This window comes from Ochlerotatus camptorhynchus, unplaced genomic scaffold (genome assembly GCF_037179485.1).
Source record: "Ochlerotatus camptorhynchus isolate MF236.1 unplaced genomic scaffold, CSIRO-AGI_Acam_v1.1 ptg000070l, whole genome shotgun sequence".
Lineage (NCBI taxonomy): Eukaryota > Metazoa > Arthropoda > Insecta > Diptera > Culicidae > Ochlerotatus > Ochlerotatus camptorhynchus.
In genome coordinates, this window is record NW_027040560.1 from 807500 (window position 1) to 825233 (window position 17734).

Here is a 17734-nt window from a genome sequence, read left to right on the forward strand (position 1 = left end):
AACTTGTAGGTAGTTTTGTGTACTTGTCTAAAGTTCAGTGAAATTTTAGGAAGATAAGTGGCGTAAGTTTATGAACTTGTTGGACATTCTGTGAACTTGTCGGAATTTTAGTAAACCTGTTGGAAGATCTTCAACAGCTCAAAAATTCAAGTCACGTTTCTCAGATATTTTTTAAATATATCAGATTGACCAGGAATTATTCCAAAGACCTTCAGTTGGTTAAAGATCTCCGAAAAGTCTTTGGATATTTTTCAAGACTTGATGATGGTCAGATATTGGTCTGTTCAAAAATTCAAGTCACGTTTCTCAGATGTTTTTTTTTTAAATATATCAGATTGACCAGGAATAATTCCAAAGACCTTCAGTTAAATTTTTTTTAGAATATTTTTTCAATACTTCAGGTTGATCAGATTTTGTTCTACCCAAGTAACAAACAAGCCAGCTAATTCGCCTTTTTGCAATATAAGGCTAATATGCTTCTAATATAAAGCCTAGCACTCCCTATGTTAGCCGTCTATCAGCTTTATATTGCAAAAAGGTGAATTAGCGGGCTTGTTGGTTACTTGGGTGAAGATCTTCAACTGTCCATAAATTCAAGTAACGTTTCTCAGATATTCTCTCAATATATTAGCTCGACCAGAAAATATCCCAAAGACCTTCAGTTGAGCTACGAATATCAAGCTAACAAAACTCACCAATCGTGGTGAGTTTGAGTTTCATGATTTTTGCTTTACATCCGAATGCGACCCGAAACTACCGTCACTGCTGGCAGCAGTAGCTTCGTGTCTGCCATCGGTGAAGAGTGACGAGAGATAGCAAACTATATTTTCTCTTTCTAGGAAAACGATGTGCCACGGAATCATTTTTGTGTCGAGTCATCTATCAGCTTTATTTTTGCATGTTGTGAATAGTCTCGCAACATCAAAGGAGCTTGTCAAATCAATATCAAGCATGATATTTTGTTCCAATACCACGCGTGATATTGAGAACGTATGAGAGCGTCAGATATTGTGCTGAAGATCTTCAACAATCAATTTAAGTCACGTCTCTCAGATATATTTTTTAAAGTTATCAGGTTGACCAAGCGCTTAAGAGTGCGTCTAACAAAATTAGGATACCAAACCCAGGTGAAAATTATGATTCCAGCAAACATACTGTATTAACAATATAGTTCACTCTTTTGTTTTTTCGGAGACACAGTTTTCGGCCAACAAGCGCGCCTTTGTGTTAGAAAAGGCAGCTAGTGTAGTCTATAAACATTACGAGTGATACTTCCAAGCTACAACAGACATTTCAAACAAAACTAAATGGAACAAGCTTTATTGCTGCTTCGACTTACTCAGTAGCATCACAGCAATCCATGAAACTGTACCGGAAAATGGAAACGCGTGGCCTGCCACGCATAAATTTTGAACAAAATAGTAAGCGACCATAAATAGTAACTAGAAAGACTTCAATGCATCCGTAAGAAACGAACCTTTCCCTAAAAGAAAATCCACCTGTTTTAAGACTAACGTTCTCACAACTATCGGAATCAAACGCATACCTGCGACCTTGACAACTTCAATTCGAATCCGTGCCACTAACACGCTCTGCACTTGTAATAGGCAGGCAGTCAGTTAAAGCAACCATTGAAGGGATGAAATCGGCACGTCACCTGCGATCGATTCCCCGGAACACAGAAAATGCCATCGGTTTGCGCCATCAACTGTGGAGACGACGACGGCAACGAACAATCCGCTAGGAATCACGCGATTACCCGATCAGAAACAAATCAAGTTTCAAATCCGGTGAAGCGAATCTGACAGCAGTTGGCTGAGTTGGGATGGCACACACACACACACACACACGCTAACAGCTCTTTCAAGGGGAACCCACCTGTGCTCGGAGTCGTTCCGTTCGTAGACGAATCTAACAACGACGGCAGCGTGAGAAGCTACTTAGCGAATGCATATTTATGCGCGATGAATAGTAATTACTCATACCCAGCACTTCGTATAATATGTGTGTTATATAGCACTGTTCCGACATACTACGCCTACCTCACGATGGCGATGACGACGGCAGCAGCGGAGCAGCTGATTATATAATTAATTTCAATTGAAACCATAAACATTAGAATCACCTTGCCTGCCTTGCGCGGTGCAGTCTTTAGCAGACGATAATGAGTAATGATCACGGATTAGAAGAGATTTCGTTTTCCATCAGCCGAGCAGTTTATCACCACTTCCCTGAGCATGCTGCGATCTCGCCGTGATTTTACTTTCGAACCAACTGACTGACGCTGGAGGAGGGCTGCCACTGCAAAGTGGATCCCCGACCCGACGACTACGGCGGTAATTTATGACAGATATAATAATTCAGGGTTTCCACGATCAAGGTTACGCTCGGAGCGAACGAGCCGAGCGTGCACGAGCGATTAGATGGAGGTGCAATGTACTTTTTTTTTCGAGCGGCTCCATCGGGAGTGCACTTCCTGATTAGAATTTTTCCCAATCAACAAAGTAACCCATGACGCACACCTGTGGTTACAGGCTGGAATGCAGTCCGATTCATATGACAGTTTTGGTACGATCACATTTTACGATCAATAACCACGTTAGAGTGGTAATAGCATCGGTAACAACAACGACAACAACAGTAGATTGGATCAAGCCATAATTCATGCATCTCCGAAGGTTGCCTTCGGGAGAACACTGTGATCGAGCTTGAGTGTCGTCGTCGTAAAATTTCCTGTATATTGCACACAGAACTCGGAATGAATTATGGGGTGTCATAAAATTTCCATGTCCACGCGTCTATCGGCGGAGCTTTTACTATTTTGACAGCCACTGATCTACGCTTTCTGCTCTGGTGCGTTGGTTGTTTATTGATTTTGTTAGTAGTTATTGGTAGCTTTAATGAGTTTTCAATTAGCTATTAAAATGTTATAACAGAATCCAAGCTGATAATTGGATTGGGTTGGATATGCACCGGAAACAGAATTATTGCAAGCTATGATAGTGCATGCTACACCCAATGAAAAACGATCGTAAATTTTACATATTTCAGTGTCGAGTCAGAGCTAGGCTCAAAAAAGGTACTGCCATTTGGAAAACTGTTAGGTTTTCCCAGAAATTCCGTGTGGCGAGTACTGAAAAAGTACAGAGTAACCATTTCGACGGATCGCAAGCCACAAAGCAAGCGTCGGGTGGGTACTGTCAACCGTAAACTGCGGAATAATGTCATCAAGATCATTAAATCTAGCCCAAACATCTCGCACCGTGATTTGGCCAAAAAAGTTCCTGGCCGCACGCAGTACCGTGCTACGGACTCGTCTCCGGGAAGGCTTCAAGTCATACCGTGCCTTCAGACAACCAAATAGGGATCAAAAGCAGAACAATGTGGCCAGAATCCGTGCCAGAAAGCTGTATGATCAGGTGTTGACCAAATTCAAGGGTTGTCTCGTCATCGATGATAAACCTACATACGTGAGGGCCGATTTGAAACAGCTACCGGGACAAACATTTTACTTGGCTACGGCGTGTTTGCAGATAAATTTGAACGCAAATACATGATTCTGGCAGGGCATCTGTCACAAAGGTTTTCATCACGGAAAAGACATTCAATTCAGAATTTTACAGGACGGAATGTCTCCAAAAGCGAATATCGCCATTCATCCAATCATACAAGCAACATGTCATGTTTTGGCCAGATCTTGCGAGCTGTCATTACAGTAAAACTGCTACAGAAACCAACGGGATTATTAATGCTGAATTATTTTTGGGCTTCTTCAGAAACTTTCTCGGGATTCTCCAGAATCTTGCTTGGTATTGTCTGGAATTTATCCTGGGATTCACTGTAATTTCACTTATAATTTTCTCGAATCTCACTTGGGATTCTCTTGGGATTCTCCGTAACTATCTCTTGGGATTCTCCGGAACTTCCTCTTGGGATTCTCCAAAACTCTCTCTTAGGATTCTCCGGAACTCTTTCTTGGGATTCTCCGGAACTCTCTTTTGGGATTCTCCGCAACTATCTCTTGGGATTCTCCGGGATCCCTCCTGAGATACACAGGAATCCCGCCTTATATGCACCGAAATCCCTCCTGAGATTCTCCGGAATCTCTCACGGCATCCCTCCTGAGATTCAATTAAATCCTTCCTTTGAGATTCACTTGAATCCTTCCTGAGATTCACCGGAATCCTTCTTGAGATTTACCGGAATCCCTCCTGAGATTCAACGATAAACTCACGCAGGTTAGTAACGAAAACCGGGAGTTGAACGAGAACATCGAGGAACTCGATCGACAGCATGAGCTGGTTGAGGAAAATTTGTTGAGTGCTAAGAAGAGACTGCTGGAGAAATGCACACGGTTGGAGGAGAACCTAATATTCACTGAAATCCCTCCTGAGATTCACTTGAATCCTTCCTGAAATTCACCGGAATCCTGCCTGAGATTCACTGGAATCCCTCTTGAGATTCACCTTAATTCCTCCTGATATTCACTGGAATCCCTTCTGATATTCACCGGAATCCCTCCTGAGACTCACCTGAATCTCTCCTGAGATTCACCGGAATCCCTCCTGCGATTCACCGGAAACCCTTTCTGAGATTCACCGGAATCCCTCCTGAGATTCACCGGAATCCCTCCTGAGATTCACCGGAATCCCTCCTAAGATTCGCCAGAATCCCTCCTAAGATTCACCGGAATCCCTCCTGAGATTCACCAAGGGGGAAATCATCGAACGGTTACACCGACAGTTGAGGAACATCCGGCATCAGCAGAAGAAGCAGCAGCTGGAAAATACACTGCTCAACGATAAACTCACGCAGGTTAGTAACGAAAACCGAGAGTTGAACGAGAACATCGAGGAACTCGATCGACAGCATAAGCTGGTTATGAAAAATGTGTGGGGTGCTAAGAAGGGACTGCTGGAGAAATGCACACGGTTGGAAGAGAACCTCAGATACACTGGAATCCCTCCTGAGATTCATTTGAATCCTTCCTGAGATTCACCGGAATTCCTCTTGAGATTCACCGGAATCCTTCCTGAGGTTCACCGGAATTCCTCCTGAGATTCACTGAAATCCCTCCTGAGATCCACTGGAATTCCTCCTGAGATTCATTGGAATCCCTCCTGAGATTCACCAGAATCCTTCCTAAAATTCACCGGAATCCTTCCAGAGATTAACCAGAATCCCTCCTGAGATTCACTGGAATTCCTCCCCTGAGATTCATCGGAATTCTTCCTGAGTTTCACCGGAATCCTTCCTGAGATGCACCGGAATCCTTCCAGAGATTCACTGGAGTCCCTCCTAAGATTCACCAGAATCCTTCCTAAAATTCACCGGAATCCTTCCAGAGATTAACCTGAATCCCTTCTGAGATTCACTGGAATTCCTCCCCTGAGATTCATTCACTGGAATCCCTCCTGAGATTTACTTGGATCCTTCCTGAGATTCACCGGAATCCTTCTTGAGATTCACCGGAGACCCTCCTGAGATTCACTGGAATCCCTCCTGAGATCCACTGGAATTCCTCCTGAGATTCATCGGAATCCCTCCTGAGATTCATCGGAATCCCTCCTGAGATTCACCGGAATCCCTCCTAAGATTCACCTGAATTCCTCTTGAGATTCACCGGAACCCTCCTAAGATTCGTCGGAATCCCTCCTGAGATTCACCGGAATCACTCCTAAGATTCATCAGAATCCTTCCTAAAATTCACCGGAATCCTTCCAGAGATTAACCAGAATCCCTCCTGAGATTCACTGGAATTCCTCCCCTGAGATTCATCGGAATTCTTCCTGCGATTCACCGGAATCCCTCCTGAGATTCACCAGAATCCCTCCTAAGATTCACCAGAATTCCTCTTGAGATTCACCGGAATCCTTCCTGAAGTTCACCGGAATCCTTCCAGAGATTAACCAGAATTCCTCCTGACCGAAATGCAGTGGGCAGGACTTTTTGTCTTAAGGTATCGAAATGTTTGGATATTTTAATTTTCTTGACTTAGCATCAGTAGAACAAACATTGTTCAGCACAAAAAGCTCCATGTTTTTTTGTATTAGATTTTTTTAATTAGAATACTTACATAATTTCCTTGATATTTTGATGATATTTTCAAATATATCCCCTTGCCGTAGTCCATCTTGGTAGATTCTTTGAAATTCCTTTTGAAATTATCCAAAATTCCACTTCAAATTTTTCGGAATCCCTATTCTAGAGAATCACTCCAGAATTCCATCATGCGACACGACAAATTACATCAGAATTCAAAACCAAGATCCTGGACGAAATGGGACATATCGAGTGTCCAGACTACCACGGTGGCCAGTTTCAAAATAGAACCTGGACACCTGGACATGTTCCGAATACAACCTGAGAAGTGACTTTAAATTTGATTTAGTAAGAATCACTTAAATAATGACTTAAAATATGATTTCAAGAAAATTTCAAAAACTAAAAAAATCAGACAGATGTGCCAATACTTAAGTTGAAATGCTCAACATAAAAAAATTGAAGCCACGACAAACTCAAAATATTCTCCTTAAAACAAGAGAATTTATCGATAAGAAAGATAAAATGTTTCCCTTAAAAAGTTATAAAATTTCTTCTTTTCTGCCTTTTCTTTATGCGTCAATTATTGATTTTTTAGGATGCATTTTATTTTTTTCTATTGGGGCAAAATTTCCAGATCTCACACTTGGTGGTTTTAATTTCATATTAGTTTTTAATTATAGCAATTTTAGCTGTTGATTTTGATCCATAGAAAATAAGTTCTCAGCAACAAGCGCAGTTTTTTTTTGTATTTTGGTGCATCTCACACAGTGTTGGCAAAATCATCAATCAAATTATAGTTTTCCGCTTTCATTGAAGCAAAATATCAAGCTTACAAGCTCCTTTGATGTTGCGAGACTATTGACAACATGTAAATGATTGCTTATCATTTTCTTAGAAAGAGAAAGTATAGTTTGTTATCTCTCCTTACTCTTCACCGATGGCTGATACGAAGCTACTGCTGAAAGCAGAAACGGTTGGTTCGGATCACGTTCGGGAGTAAAGCCAAAATCATGAAACTCAAACTCATCACGGTTTGGTTAGAATTGTAGCTGGTGAGTTTTGTTTGCTTGATATTTTCAGCAACGATATCACAGCTTGTAATATCATCCGCAGTTGCTTCCTATTTGATTTTGGTCTTCGACAATCAAACGTGATCTTGGGCGTTGGTGAGATTTTTTTTTTATATTTTCCTAACACTGGTCTCACATTTTTTCAACTTTTAAGTCAATACCTCAGTAACCAACAAGACGGGTAACTCTTGAAATGGATCATCGGTTTGGCAGTCATCGATTCGGATTCAAAATCATAGTTGATTGTGTCCCCGGGCTTCAACGATCGTTGGTCGCGTGGTTTGCTGTGATATAAGGGGTTCGGTGGCCTAGTGGTGACCGTGTTTGTTTACTGAGCATATGATTGTGAGTTTTATCCCAGGTCCATTTACATTACTGACTTGACTTGACTTCCCAAAGCTTCCTGTTTAGTCATCTAAACTAACTCTCAAGAATTCATCGAGTTTGGGAGAATATTTAGTTAGGCAGAATCGAGTAAAAGGTAGTTGACCTGACATTCTTGAAATGTCATTCAATCTATGCCTAAATCATATGATCAATTTTTATCCGATATATCTTCTCCACAATCCGCGAGTCAAAACAAGCAGATTGCCCAAATTACTTCCTCGTTACCTTCCACTTATTGAGCATTTACGCAAACGAAAAAAAAAAAACTAAACTTTAAGCAGATGTGATTCGAACAAACACCAAATCGATTCATTTGCATACCTCCTCTCGCCAGTACCATAATAATAATAGTAGTCTGTGCAGGTTATGGAGGTAAATAATCAAAACCATGATGCGCTTGTTTGCGATACAAACGACGACGATCATCATCGTTTTAATTCTATTGCACGATCCACTGCCACAGTCTAGCGAGTGACTACACAGGCTCCATTAAAACTCGCAACAGAAACGTCAGGGGCGGTGAACATCAGAGAGCATATGCAATGATGCATGGGAAAACAAAAAAAAGGCATCAGGTAATAATGATCAAAGTACACATTGGCAGGTTTGTGTTTTGTTTAGCGCGACAACCGCAGCAACCCTGGGGGGTTTCTGTAATCTAACACTTGCGCGATTTGTGACAATTAGGACTAGGCATCACGTTCCACCTATTTGAGCTCTGGACGAGACCTTCTGAATTCCCTCAGGCTCCATAAAACCGCCCATTTATGAATGAACGCAATTGAACTCGGAACGCAAAGGGTCATCCGGTGGGAGGGGGAGGGAGATAATCCAAGTTGACTTCGCCGCCGCCTACTTCGCTAGCACGGCATTATGCAATCGCACAAATAGAATGCTCTGTGTAGGTCGGTTCGATGTTTTCTGATGAGGACTCGATACCGTACGGTCATGTGAAACAGTGACATGTGTGACAATCTCGAAGCTTAGCAGTTACGATCGTTCTGGACGATGACGACGACGACGACGACGACGACGACACCGATGATGATGATGATGATGATGACAATCATATCGCCGGTCGCTTGTATATTCATAAAGCGGGACACACACACACAAAGTTTCCGTGGAAGGTCAGTTGTGATTTATTAAATCCAGCGAGCAACCGACCATTCAATATACTGGTTACTGCAACGCTTGACGAATTCGGATGATTATAGACCCTGAGCAGGATTAAGTCGCAGCGCTATCAACTCCAACCTAACCGGCAGAGCAGCGTTTATTCAATTTCTAAATAGGTTGTCATTAATCATACACAAACGATTTTTCCTCGCCGAACCGTGGAACGAAAGTCCCCTCACCCACTTTGGACGCTAACATGCAATTTTGTGCAGTAGGCTGCGGCAGGCAGTGGAATCTGTTTGTCATCAAAGATGGCTGCTCCAACGAGGGGGAATTACACTGCAAAATTGACAAATTGCCGATTGACGTAAGACGACGGACGGCAGGCTTTGACAGGTGAAGGTTATGAGATTACAACGCAACGAGAAACCGTGAAGGGGACGCAAGTTGTGACATCTTCATTCCATGCGACGACTGTCCTTCATCATCTCCGTGAGGGCGTGGTTTTGCGAAAGCCCTCGATGTATGGTTAGATACTTGAGACATTTATAGCGAACTGATTCATGTCCCGCCGTTATCTGCATAAATTGCAAATATTTGTCGTGTGAATGCTTTTTCTATGTTTGCCGCGAGCGATAAGGTCTGGTGAAGAATGAGATGCCTATTTCGTTTCCTCTTGTGCGCGATGAGTCACAGGAAAAGAATGGTCGACTAATACATTATTGAAATCATATCAAAATGATCCAAGCAGGCTAACTCCGATCACCGGCTACTACATAGTATACAATTTTAACGCATTTCTCCCCTCTCTCGATTGTCTTCCAGGTTCAGGATCCACATGGTCCGGGTACATCGACGGCGGTGGCAGCGGCTACTACAGCACCTTCAGCGGCGTCCGCACTTGAGGACAGCTGGTTCTGGGATCCAGAGCAGAACGTTTCATCCACATCGTCTTCGTCGAAGAAGGACGACGAAAATGATTCGCCACGATCGGGTACGGATCTTACCACGATCCCGCTGGAGGCTCCCGCCTCCGAGGGGGAAATCATCGAACGGTTACACCGACAGTTGGGGGACATCCGGCATCAGTTGAAGAAGCAACAGCTGGAGAATGCACTGCTCAACGAGAAACTCACGCAGGTTAGTAACGAAAACCGGGAGTTGAACGAGAACATCGAGGAACTCGATCGACAGCATGAGCTGGTTGTGGAAAATTTGTTGGGTGCTAAGAAGGGACTGCTGGAGAAATGCACACGGTTGGAGGAGGACCTGAGGGTGATGCACGGCGAGGCGGCTATTACGCAAGAATTGGAACAATTGAAGGTGAAGTATGGCAAGCTGGAGCAGAGTTATGTGGGATCCTGTCAGGAGAGTGTTAGGTTGAAGTCCGAGCTGCAAAGGATTGTAGTTGACAATGTGGATGTCGTAGCGGGGTTGGAAGGAGAGATTGAAGAGCTGAAGAAAAGTCTAGCTGGAGCGGAAGATCGGCTTCGACGCGTACTAGAGGAAGCTGAACAACGAATTAACATCATAGTCGCAGAAAAGGCAGAATTGGATGAACAGCTGGTAACCCTGAAGGACGACAACGAACAGATTAGGAACAACCTTGAAGAGACGAGAGCAAAATGTCAGAAACTCAGTGAAGTCGAGGTAGAAAAAGCCAACATGAAATCGGAACTGGACGAATTCAAACGGAAAGCCGAAGAGGAAGCGTTCGTAGCACTGCAGAAGGAAGATCAAACGGAAATTGAAGACCTTCGTCGAAAGCTGGACCAGATGAAGTCCGAATCCGAACGATGGAAAACCGACTGCGATCGACTGCAGGAGGATAATCTTGAGCTGCAGAAAATTGAGAAAGATTTACAGATGAAACTCCAAGAACACAGGGACCTATTGCAAGCAAAAGAGCAGCAGAGCGTGACTGAATCGCAGGTCCAGCAGCTGCAGCGCGAGGTTAGTGAGTTGCAGAACGAACTGAAAAGCGTAATCATCGATAATTCCGTACAAATGGACGCCAAAGAAAAAGAATGGCAGGACAAGCTGAACTTCCTGAAGGCGGAAAATTCCCGAATTCAACACAGCAAGGATACGCTCGAAGCGGATCTGCTGGAGTACGAGAAGGAATGTGCCAACTTGATGAAGAACAACGACATGATGATCGCAGAAATTGAGAACCTGAAATGCAAGAAGCTGGAGACGATCAACGAGAATGCAGAGGATAGCATTGTTATCCTGGAGAAGCAACTGGAAGATTGCAGCAGGTTGAACAAAAGTTTAGACGATGAGTACAAGGAGATCAACAAGAAGCTTGAGGAAGTGCTTGAAGAGAGGGAAGAACTGGAAATGCAGGTTGAAAATTACCAGAAGACTCTGGAAGAGAAGACCAAGAACGTCAAGGATCTGCAGCTAGCGATGGAGACGCTGGAGAACGAGAAGAGTAACCTACTGTTTGAGATTAATGAGTCGAAATCTCGGGACACGGCACCGGAAGATTCCAGTGAGATTGACGCCTACAAAGCGGAGACGGAAAGTCTCAAATTTCAGTTGACGACTATTAATGAGGATCATGCTAGTCTAGTGTTAAAACTGCAACAACTACAGCAGAACTCAGTTGACAACGTAAAAGCATTCGAGGGTAAGCTTTCCGAGATGAGAAAATCTCTGGAAGCGAAGGAATCTGTGATCAAGCAGCTGCAAGAAGACTTGCAGAGGCAAACAGCAGAACTAAATACAATGCAGCTGTCCAGTGAAAGCTCCGTTCAGGAAGGCTTGAAAATTATGCAAGACCGGTTGGAAGCGGAGTCACAGAAAGCTACTGTTTTGGCAGTGGAGAAAGATGAAATCGAAGCCCAACTGAACCTAAAACTGGAAGAATTGGACAAGTTAAATGCAGAATTGGAAGAACATTCCCAGGTCAACACGGCTAAGCAAGCAGAACTGAGTCGCACGATCGAAACGCTAACCCAACAGAAAGACAACCTCGTTCAGTTGATAACGACAAAGCACAACGAAAATGTCCAGTATCATGCCGAGATTCAGCGGCTAAGCCAACTGCTGCAATCAGAGCTAGCAGCCAAGAACGAACCCATTCCTCCCACCGAATGCCAAGAGTGTCCTGCACTCCGCGAAAAACTAACCTCATTCGAGTCGCAGATCAAGAAACTCGAAGACTTCGAAAAGATGGCCGATCAAATCCAGTTCCTGCGGGAGAAATCCGAAATTCTGACCAACAATCTTCTGATCGAGCAAAACAACCAGAAGATGCTGCAGCAGGAGAAACAGGAAGTGCTGGAGCAGAAGAACAACCTAGCCAAGGATTTGGATCGACTGAGGCAGCATCTGTTGGAAGTCGGAGAAGCTCACACCCAGGAAACGGTAGAACTTCAGCAACGCTACGAGGAGACCCAGAGAAAGCTGCAAGCACTAGAGGATGAGGTGAAGAAGTCAACCAACGCACTGACGTCGGCAAGGTGAGCTACCTTTTTGTAAAACTCTAACCTCAATCTCTTTTCTCGCATGTGTAGTGTGTTCGCATGTTTCTTCGGAAGGTTACCGTAGCAACAGCACATGCGAAAATGATTGAGGGCGCATTGTTGTCCGCGTCTAATTGAGCATGCCCGCAATTATAATTACGTCCGTTTCGTGTCATAAAAAAGTCGTAAGTACCGGGGCAATCAGCTGACTCATCTGTTTTTGGTTCTTGTTTTTTTTATTTTTATCGCATTGCATCGTGCAGTATTCGTGCGAATCAGCATGCCGAGACACTGCAGGCGCAGTATTACCTTCTGCAGCAGCAGCGGGACGAGCTGGTGGCCAAGGTGAACTCAGCCGACGATCGGGACCACAAGAACCAAGCCTCGCTCACGAATCTGCAGTGCGCGCTGGAGCAGTTCCAGATAAGTGAGTATTGGTTGGTTTTTGAGTAATTTGAAGTTTGAACGTTTGATCGGGGAAAATTTGCAGTTCTAAATAAATAAATAAATGAGATGATATTTGGTTAATCTGGAGAAGCTTTCATGGTTTTCAAAAAAGTTGTAGGTGGTCGGAAACAGTCTCAATCTAATTTGGAGAATCGCTTGAGAATATGGAAAATTTTGGCACCCTGGCGGCATCTACAACATATTCAGGTGTAGCTAATGGTGGACAGTTGGTCAAATCAAGAACGACGTTGCACCAGTAAAAGAAATTAATGGTCTTGAGTATTCAATTTGACTACCAATCACCTTGTACTTGAATTATCACAAGATTTGACATGATGGGTTGTGGGGCTCAAATCAGATTCTAGCCTATATCCACCTCTGTCCGTCCGAGTGCGGTCAACATGATCCGGACGACTCAATATAACCGTCGGAAATATTTGAAATTTTGCTCAGAACAACCTTGTAACTCTCATCACAATTCATTAGCATTCTTCATAGTATTAATTTGAAATTCTAGTCACCCTTGACTTAAGAATTTGCTAGCAATTCCTCACAAAATTACCTTTAAATTCTTTTCAGTGTTCTTTTGGATTTCTCCATAAAATTCATCTGGAATTTTCATTGCATTGTAGAAATCTTCTCAGAATCATCTTGGAATTTTACTCAGAACTACCCTAGAATTCTAATTGATGTTCTCCTCACAATTCCTTGCAAGTCTTCAGAAAACTCCATTGGGATTCTCCCCAGCTTTACACCCTTTTGAACACCCTTGAAATAATCCTTTAAATTTGCCGAACCTCTTAACGGAATCCCTTTATGAAGAGCTTTGAGTGGGTTGGTTTATTTGCTTTAAATTCCGTTATAATTGCTTATCTTTTGACAGATACGCGTATTTCGTCTACTACTTGCATACTTCATCAGTGCCAAGTACTCAACACCAACACCAACCAATATTCCTCCAAATTTCCCAGGAATCCCCCTCAAAGTGTATTCCAATTTACTCGATGGACGCTATGGATACTAGAGTGGGTCAAGTGTGTATAGTGGATCACAACCCCTGCTCACCACTGCTTTTTCAACCCGTATTGAGGTCCCCAAGAACATTGTCAAATTTGATCGATCATTGAAGAACATTGTCAAATGGTTGCGATCTGGATTTGTGGGAAAATTTAAAGTTTGTATGGGAAACGGAACTAAACTATTCAGTTGGTTGTCAAAATTTAAAAAAAATCTCAGTGTCTCCCTTATTTCTCTCCCCACCTATCTGCTTCTCTTCTTTCTTCATCTCTTTCTTCTTCTTCTGTATTTTCCTCTTCTCCTTCTGTTTTTCGACAATACACCATCCACTACCATCGCCACATTTCCCTTGCCACTTGTTTCCCTCGTTTTCACTCATTTATGAATTGGCGCTAACCAAACATGTACTACTTTGTAATACAAAGTCTATGCTTTAAAAATTCTAGTTGATATTGTGTCCCGGATTGCCCCCTTCTCCCCTATATCCAGTCAAAATAAAGGGTGTCCACAGTTAAATTGCATCACTTAGAAGTACTCGCCAAAAATAAGTATCTCAACCGATTTTCATGAAATTGTCAGGAAATATAATACTATATAGGGGAAATGGCTCTAATGTTGGCCTATGGATCTAGGATTGGGCCCATGTCTAAAAATCTGCTTTTGAATAATTTTATCAAGATAAACGCATCATTGGGGACGGTACTAATGGATATTTTTGGTCGCTATTGAAAATTTAGTCGATTGCTTAATTTATGTATGGGCCCAAATTGAGGACATTTAGGCCGACATTACATCCATTTCCCCTATAAGCTTAATTTACGTATCTTTATTTCACTATATTTCTTCACCAAGTCCAAATGCTCGAACTTTCTTCTTAATTCCATCCATAAGGATTCATACAATGGTTGAATCTAATTTTTTTTCTGCTTTCAACCCCCACATGATTTCAATATTTCCTGCTCTGTAGTGACAACTTTAGGATGCTTACGGAGTTCGTGCTTCATTATAGCCCAGTATCTTTCGACCGGTCGCAACTCCGGTGTGTTTGTGGGATTGAGATCCTTCGGCACGAAATTGACCCCATTCGTCTAGTACCACTCCAGAACGTCCTTGGAGTAGTGACAAGAGGCTAGATCCGGGCAAAACAATTGTAGGAACGTTGTGTGATTAGAGAAATGGATGCAGTCGTTTCTTGAGGACTCATTCATGTATACTTGGCCACAGGGGTTGAAACTGTTGACGTTTTTTACGACACTCACTTTGTTGTCGTGCACGACAGTCCGTTTGTATTCGTACACTCATGCTCTAACGTCGTCTTCCTCACACATAACAAACGGTAGAATAACATTCGAGCAAAAAGAAAATCTTCAAATAACTATCATATGACATGTGTGATTTCGTTCTAATTCCTCAAATTGGTGTAAATTAAACCAGTTCTGATCAAAAATGTTATTACTAGGACATCGTAGGTTGCTATTTTAAGAATTCACACAAGCACAACATCAGGAGCTCTTATTATGAGAGAAACTAAAATACATACATTCGTGACGGTCCTCGGCAACAGTGTCGTATGACAGAGCCTGTCATATGACATTTTAGTTTGGTACTGTAATTTGATAGCTTGTTTTGCAAGTGTCGGAAGCAAAGGCAGTCGATTATCACAGAAAATATGTCGACTACGGTGACCACTTCCAAGACTGCTTGGCCATTTACGGTTGTAGTTGTTACGAAAGGCTTGCTCCGTTTTCCGCACGAACAAATTGCTGCCATACCGCCTGTGTGTTGTTCCTTCGACTCCATTTTCAAAACTACTAGAAATTTCGCAATGAAACTCACGCAGTGTAAACAATACACGCTGAGGCCATCTCACCCAAACTTTCATTAAAATTAACCCAAAGAGCAAAATCTTGCAGCTTTTTTAAAGTGATGCAATTTAACCGTGGACACCCTTTAGGGTACAAGAAAGTTAAAAAGTGCTATAACTTTGCGAGGAATGAACAAAGCCACATACTGTCTTCAGCAAAAACATACGGTTATACATTGTGTACATTTGTCTAGAACATTATTTGCATGATAAATTATTATATGAAAAGGTAATAATTTAATACTAAATTTAAAAGGGGTAACCAATGAAAACGGTCCGTATATCCAAAGCTATTAGACTTAGAAATTTGGTACCTTCAACAAAGTTTCATAATTTGAATAGTTCTATAACTTTTCTCTTCAGGCGAAATAGTTAGGTTCTTTTTTTTTCATAAAGGGTGATACGGTCAAAATTTGGTCAATATCAACTTGACGTATTTCTTTCAATTTTGCATTTAAAAAACCTGAACACCCCTCATTTTGAAGGTGTGTGTGTGTAGAATGTTGCTCCTATTTTGATTTTGGAATTCACTCTTCAGTTGTCAAAATGCCGTCCAAGCAAGAAGAGCAGCGTATCAAAATTTTGCTCGCGCATCGCGAAAATCCGAGCTACTCGCACGCAAAGTTGGCAAAATCGCTAAAAGTTGCCAAATCAACCGTTACAAATGTAATTAAAGTGTTTGGGGAACGTTTGTCGACAGCCAGGAAGTCTGGATCGGGGGGAAATCGAAAACCGGAAGCCGCTGAGACGACAAAGAGAGTTGCCGGTAGTTTCAAGCGAAACCCTAACCTCTCTCTCCGCGATGCCGCAAATAAGCTGGGTGTATCGTCTACAACCGTGCATCGAGCCAAAAAACGAGCCGGACTATCGACTTACAAGAAGGTAGTGACTCCAAATCGCGATGATAAACAAAATACGACGGCCAAAGCGCGATCCCGGAGGCTGTACACGACGATGCTGACGAAGTTTGACTGCGTGGTAATGGACGACGAAACCTACGTCAAAGCCGACTACAAGCAGCTTCCGGGACAGGAGTTTTATACGGCAAAAGGAAGGGGAAAGGTAGCAGATGTTTTCAAGCACATGAAACTGTCAAAGTTCGCAAAGAAATATCTGGTTTGGCAAGCCATCTGTACCTGTGGCTTGAAAAGCAGCATTTTCATAGCTTCCGGGACTGTCAACCAAGAAATTTACGTGAAAGAGTGTTTGAATAAACGTCTGCTGCCTTTCCTGAAGAAACACGGTTGTTCCGTACTGTTTTGGCCGGATTTGGCATCTTGCCATTACGGTAAAAAGGCCATGGAGTGGTACGCCGCCAACAACGTGCAGGTGGTTCCCAAGGACAAGAACCCTCCCAACACGCCAGAGCTCCGCCCAATTGAGAAATACTGGGCTATTGTCAAGCGGAACCTAAAGAAGACCAAAAAAACTGCTAAGGGCGAGCAGCAGTTCAAGGCAAACTGGCTTTCTGCGGCGAAGAAGGTGGACAAGGTGGCTGTACAAAATCTGATGGCAGGGGTCAAGCGTAAGGCCCGGCAATTCGGATTTGGAAAAGCGGAAGCCTAACTGAATATTTTTCCTGAATTTTATACTAATTGAACTTGAAAAAGAAATTTAATTTGATTTTTTAAATAAACGATTTCACCGATTTACACGCGTTTTCCCTTGACCAAATTTTGACCGTATCACCCTTTAGTAGGCCATGATATATTTTTGAAATTGTCTTTGGGGCAATACTTATGTGAACAATTTCAGCCATATCCGACATATCCGACCACCGCTTGCGTGCTCTCCTGAGTTTGCCTTCTCTTTGTGCACTATCAGGAGTAAGAACTTCATATGCAAAGAATAAGAATCTCTATGTGGTGATGAGAGGTATGGAATTTGGAATCTGGAATCTGGGTTAGTCCAAAATTCAAGCTGAAAATCGATATTCATAGCCATTTTGAAATCCAATATGGCCGTCACACCATGAAATTAATGACCTCCAGACAGTGCATACTCATGTGAACCTATGCAATATGAGTAATGCGGTTGATTAGTAAAAGTTTATGTTTTGAAATTCGAAATGGCGGACCCAGTGATAACCTTCAAATAGCGAATATGTATCTGAAGCTATCCAACATAGGTATCTACGGAATGGGCCACCTGCTACCGTATTGAAATCCAAGATCGCGGCTTCCTAACAGCGATTTATCAACAATCAATACGAAACTAACGATTTCAAATTGGCTCACTTCTTGACTAGCCTATTGGTCCCAAGCAAATCGATTAACATGCCCCATTCTAGTCGAAATTCTAGTACTACACAA

The 17734-nt window shown here is 42.6% G+C and overlaps 1 protein-coding gene across 1 annotated transcript in view; it reads left to right on the top strand.

Moving 5' to 3' along the window:
- Window positions 1-17734, top strand: part of Gmap (Golgi microtubule-associated protein) — a 164748-nt gene that overhangs the window by 126774 nt on the left and 20240 nt on the right. The window contains exons 3-4 of the mRNA XM_065217071.1: window positions 9447-12091; window positions 12358-12521. Coding sequence (XP_065073143.1) covers window positions 9447-12091; window positions 12358-12521 — 2809 coding nt within the window. The remainder of the gene's footprint in view (window positions 1-9446; window positions 12092-12357; window positions 12522-17734) is intronic.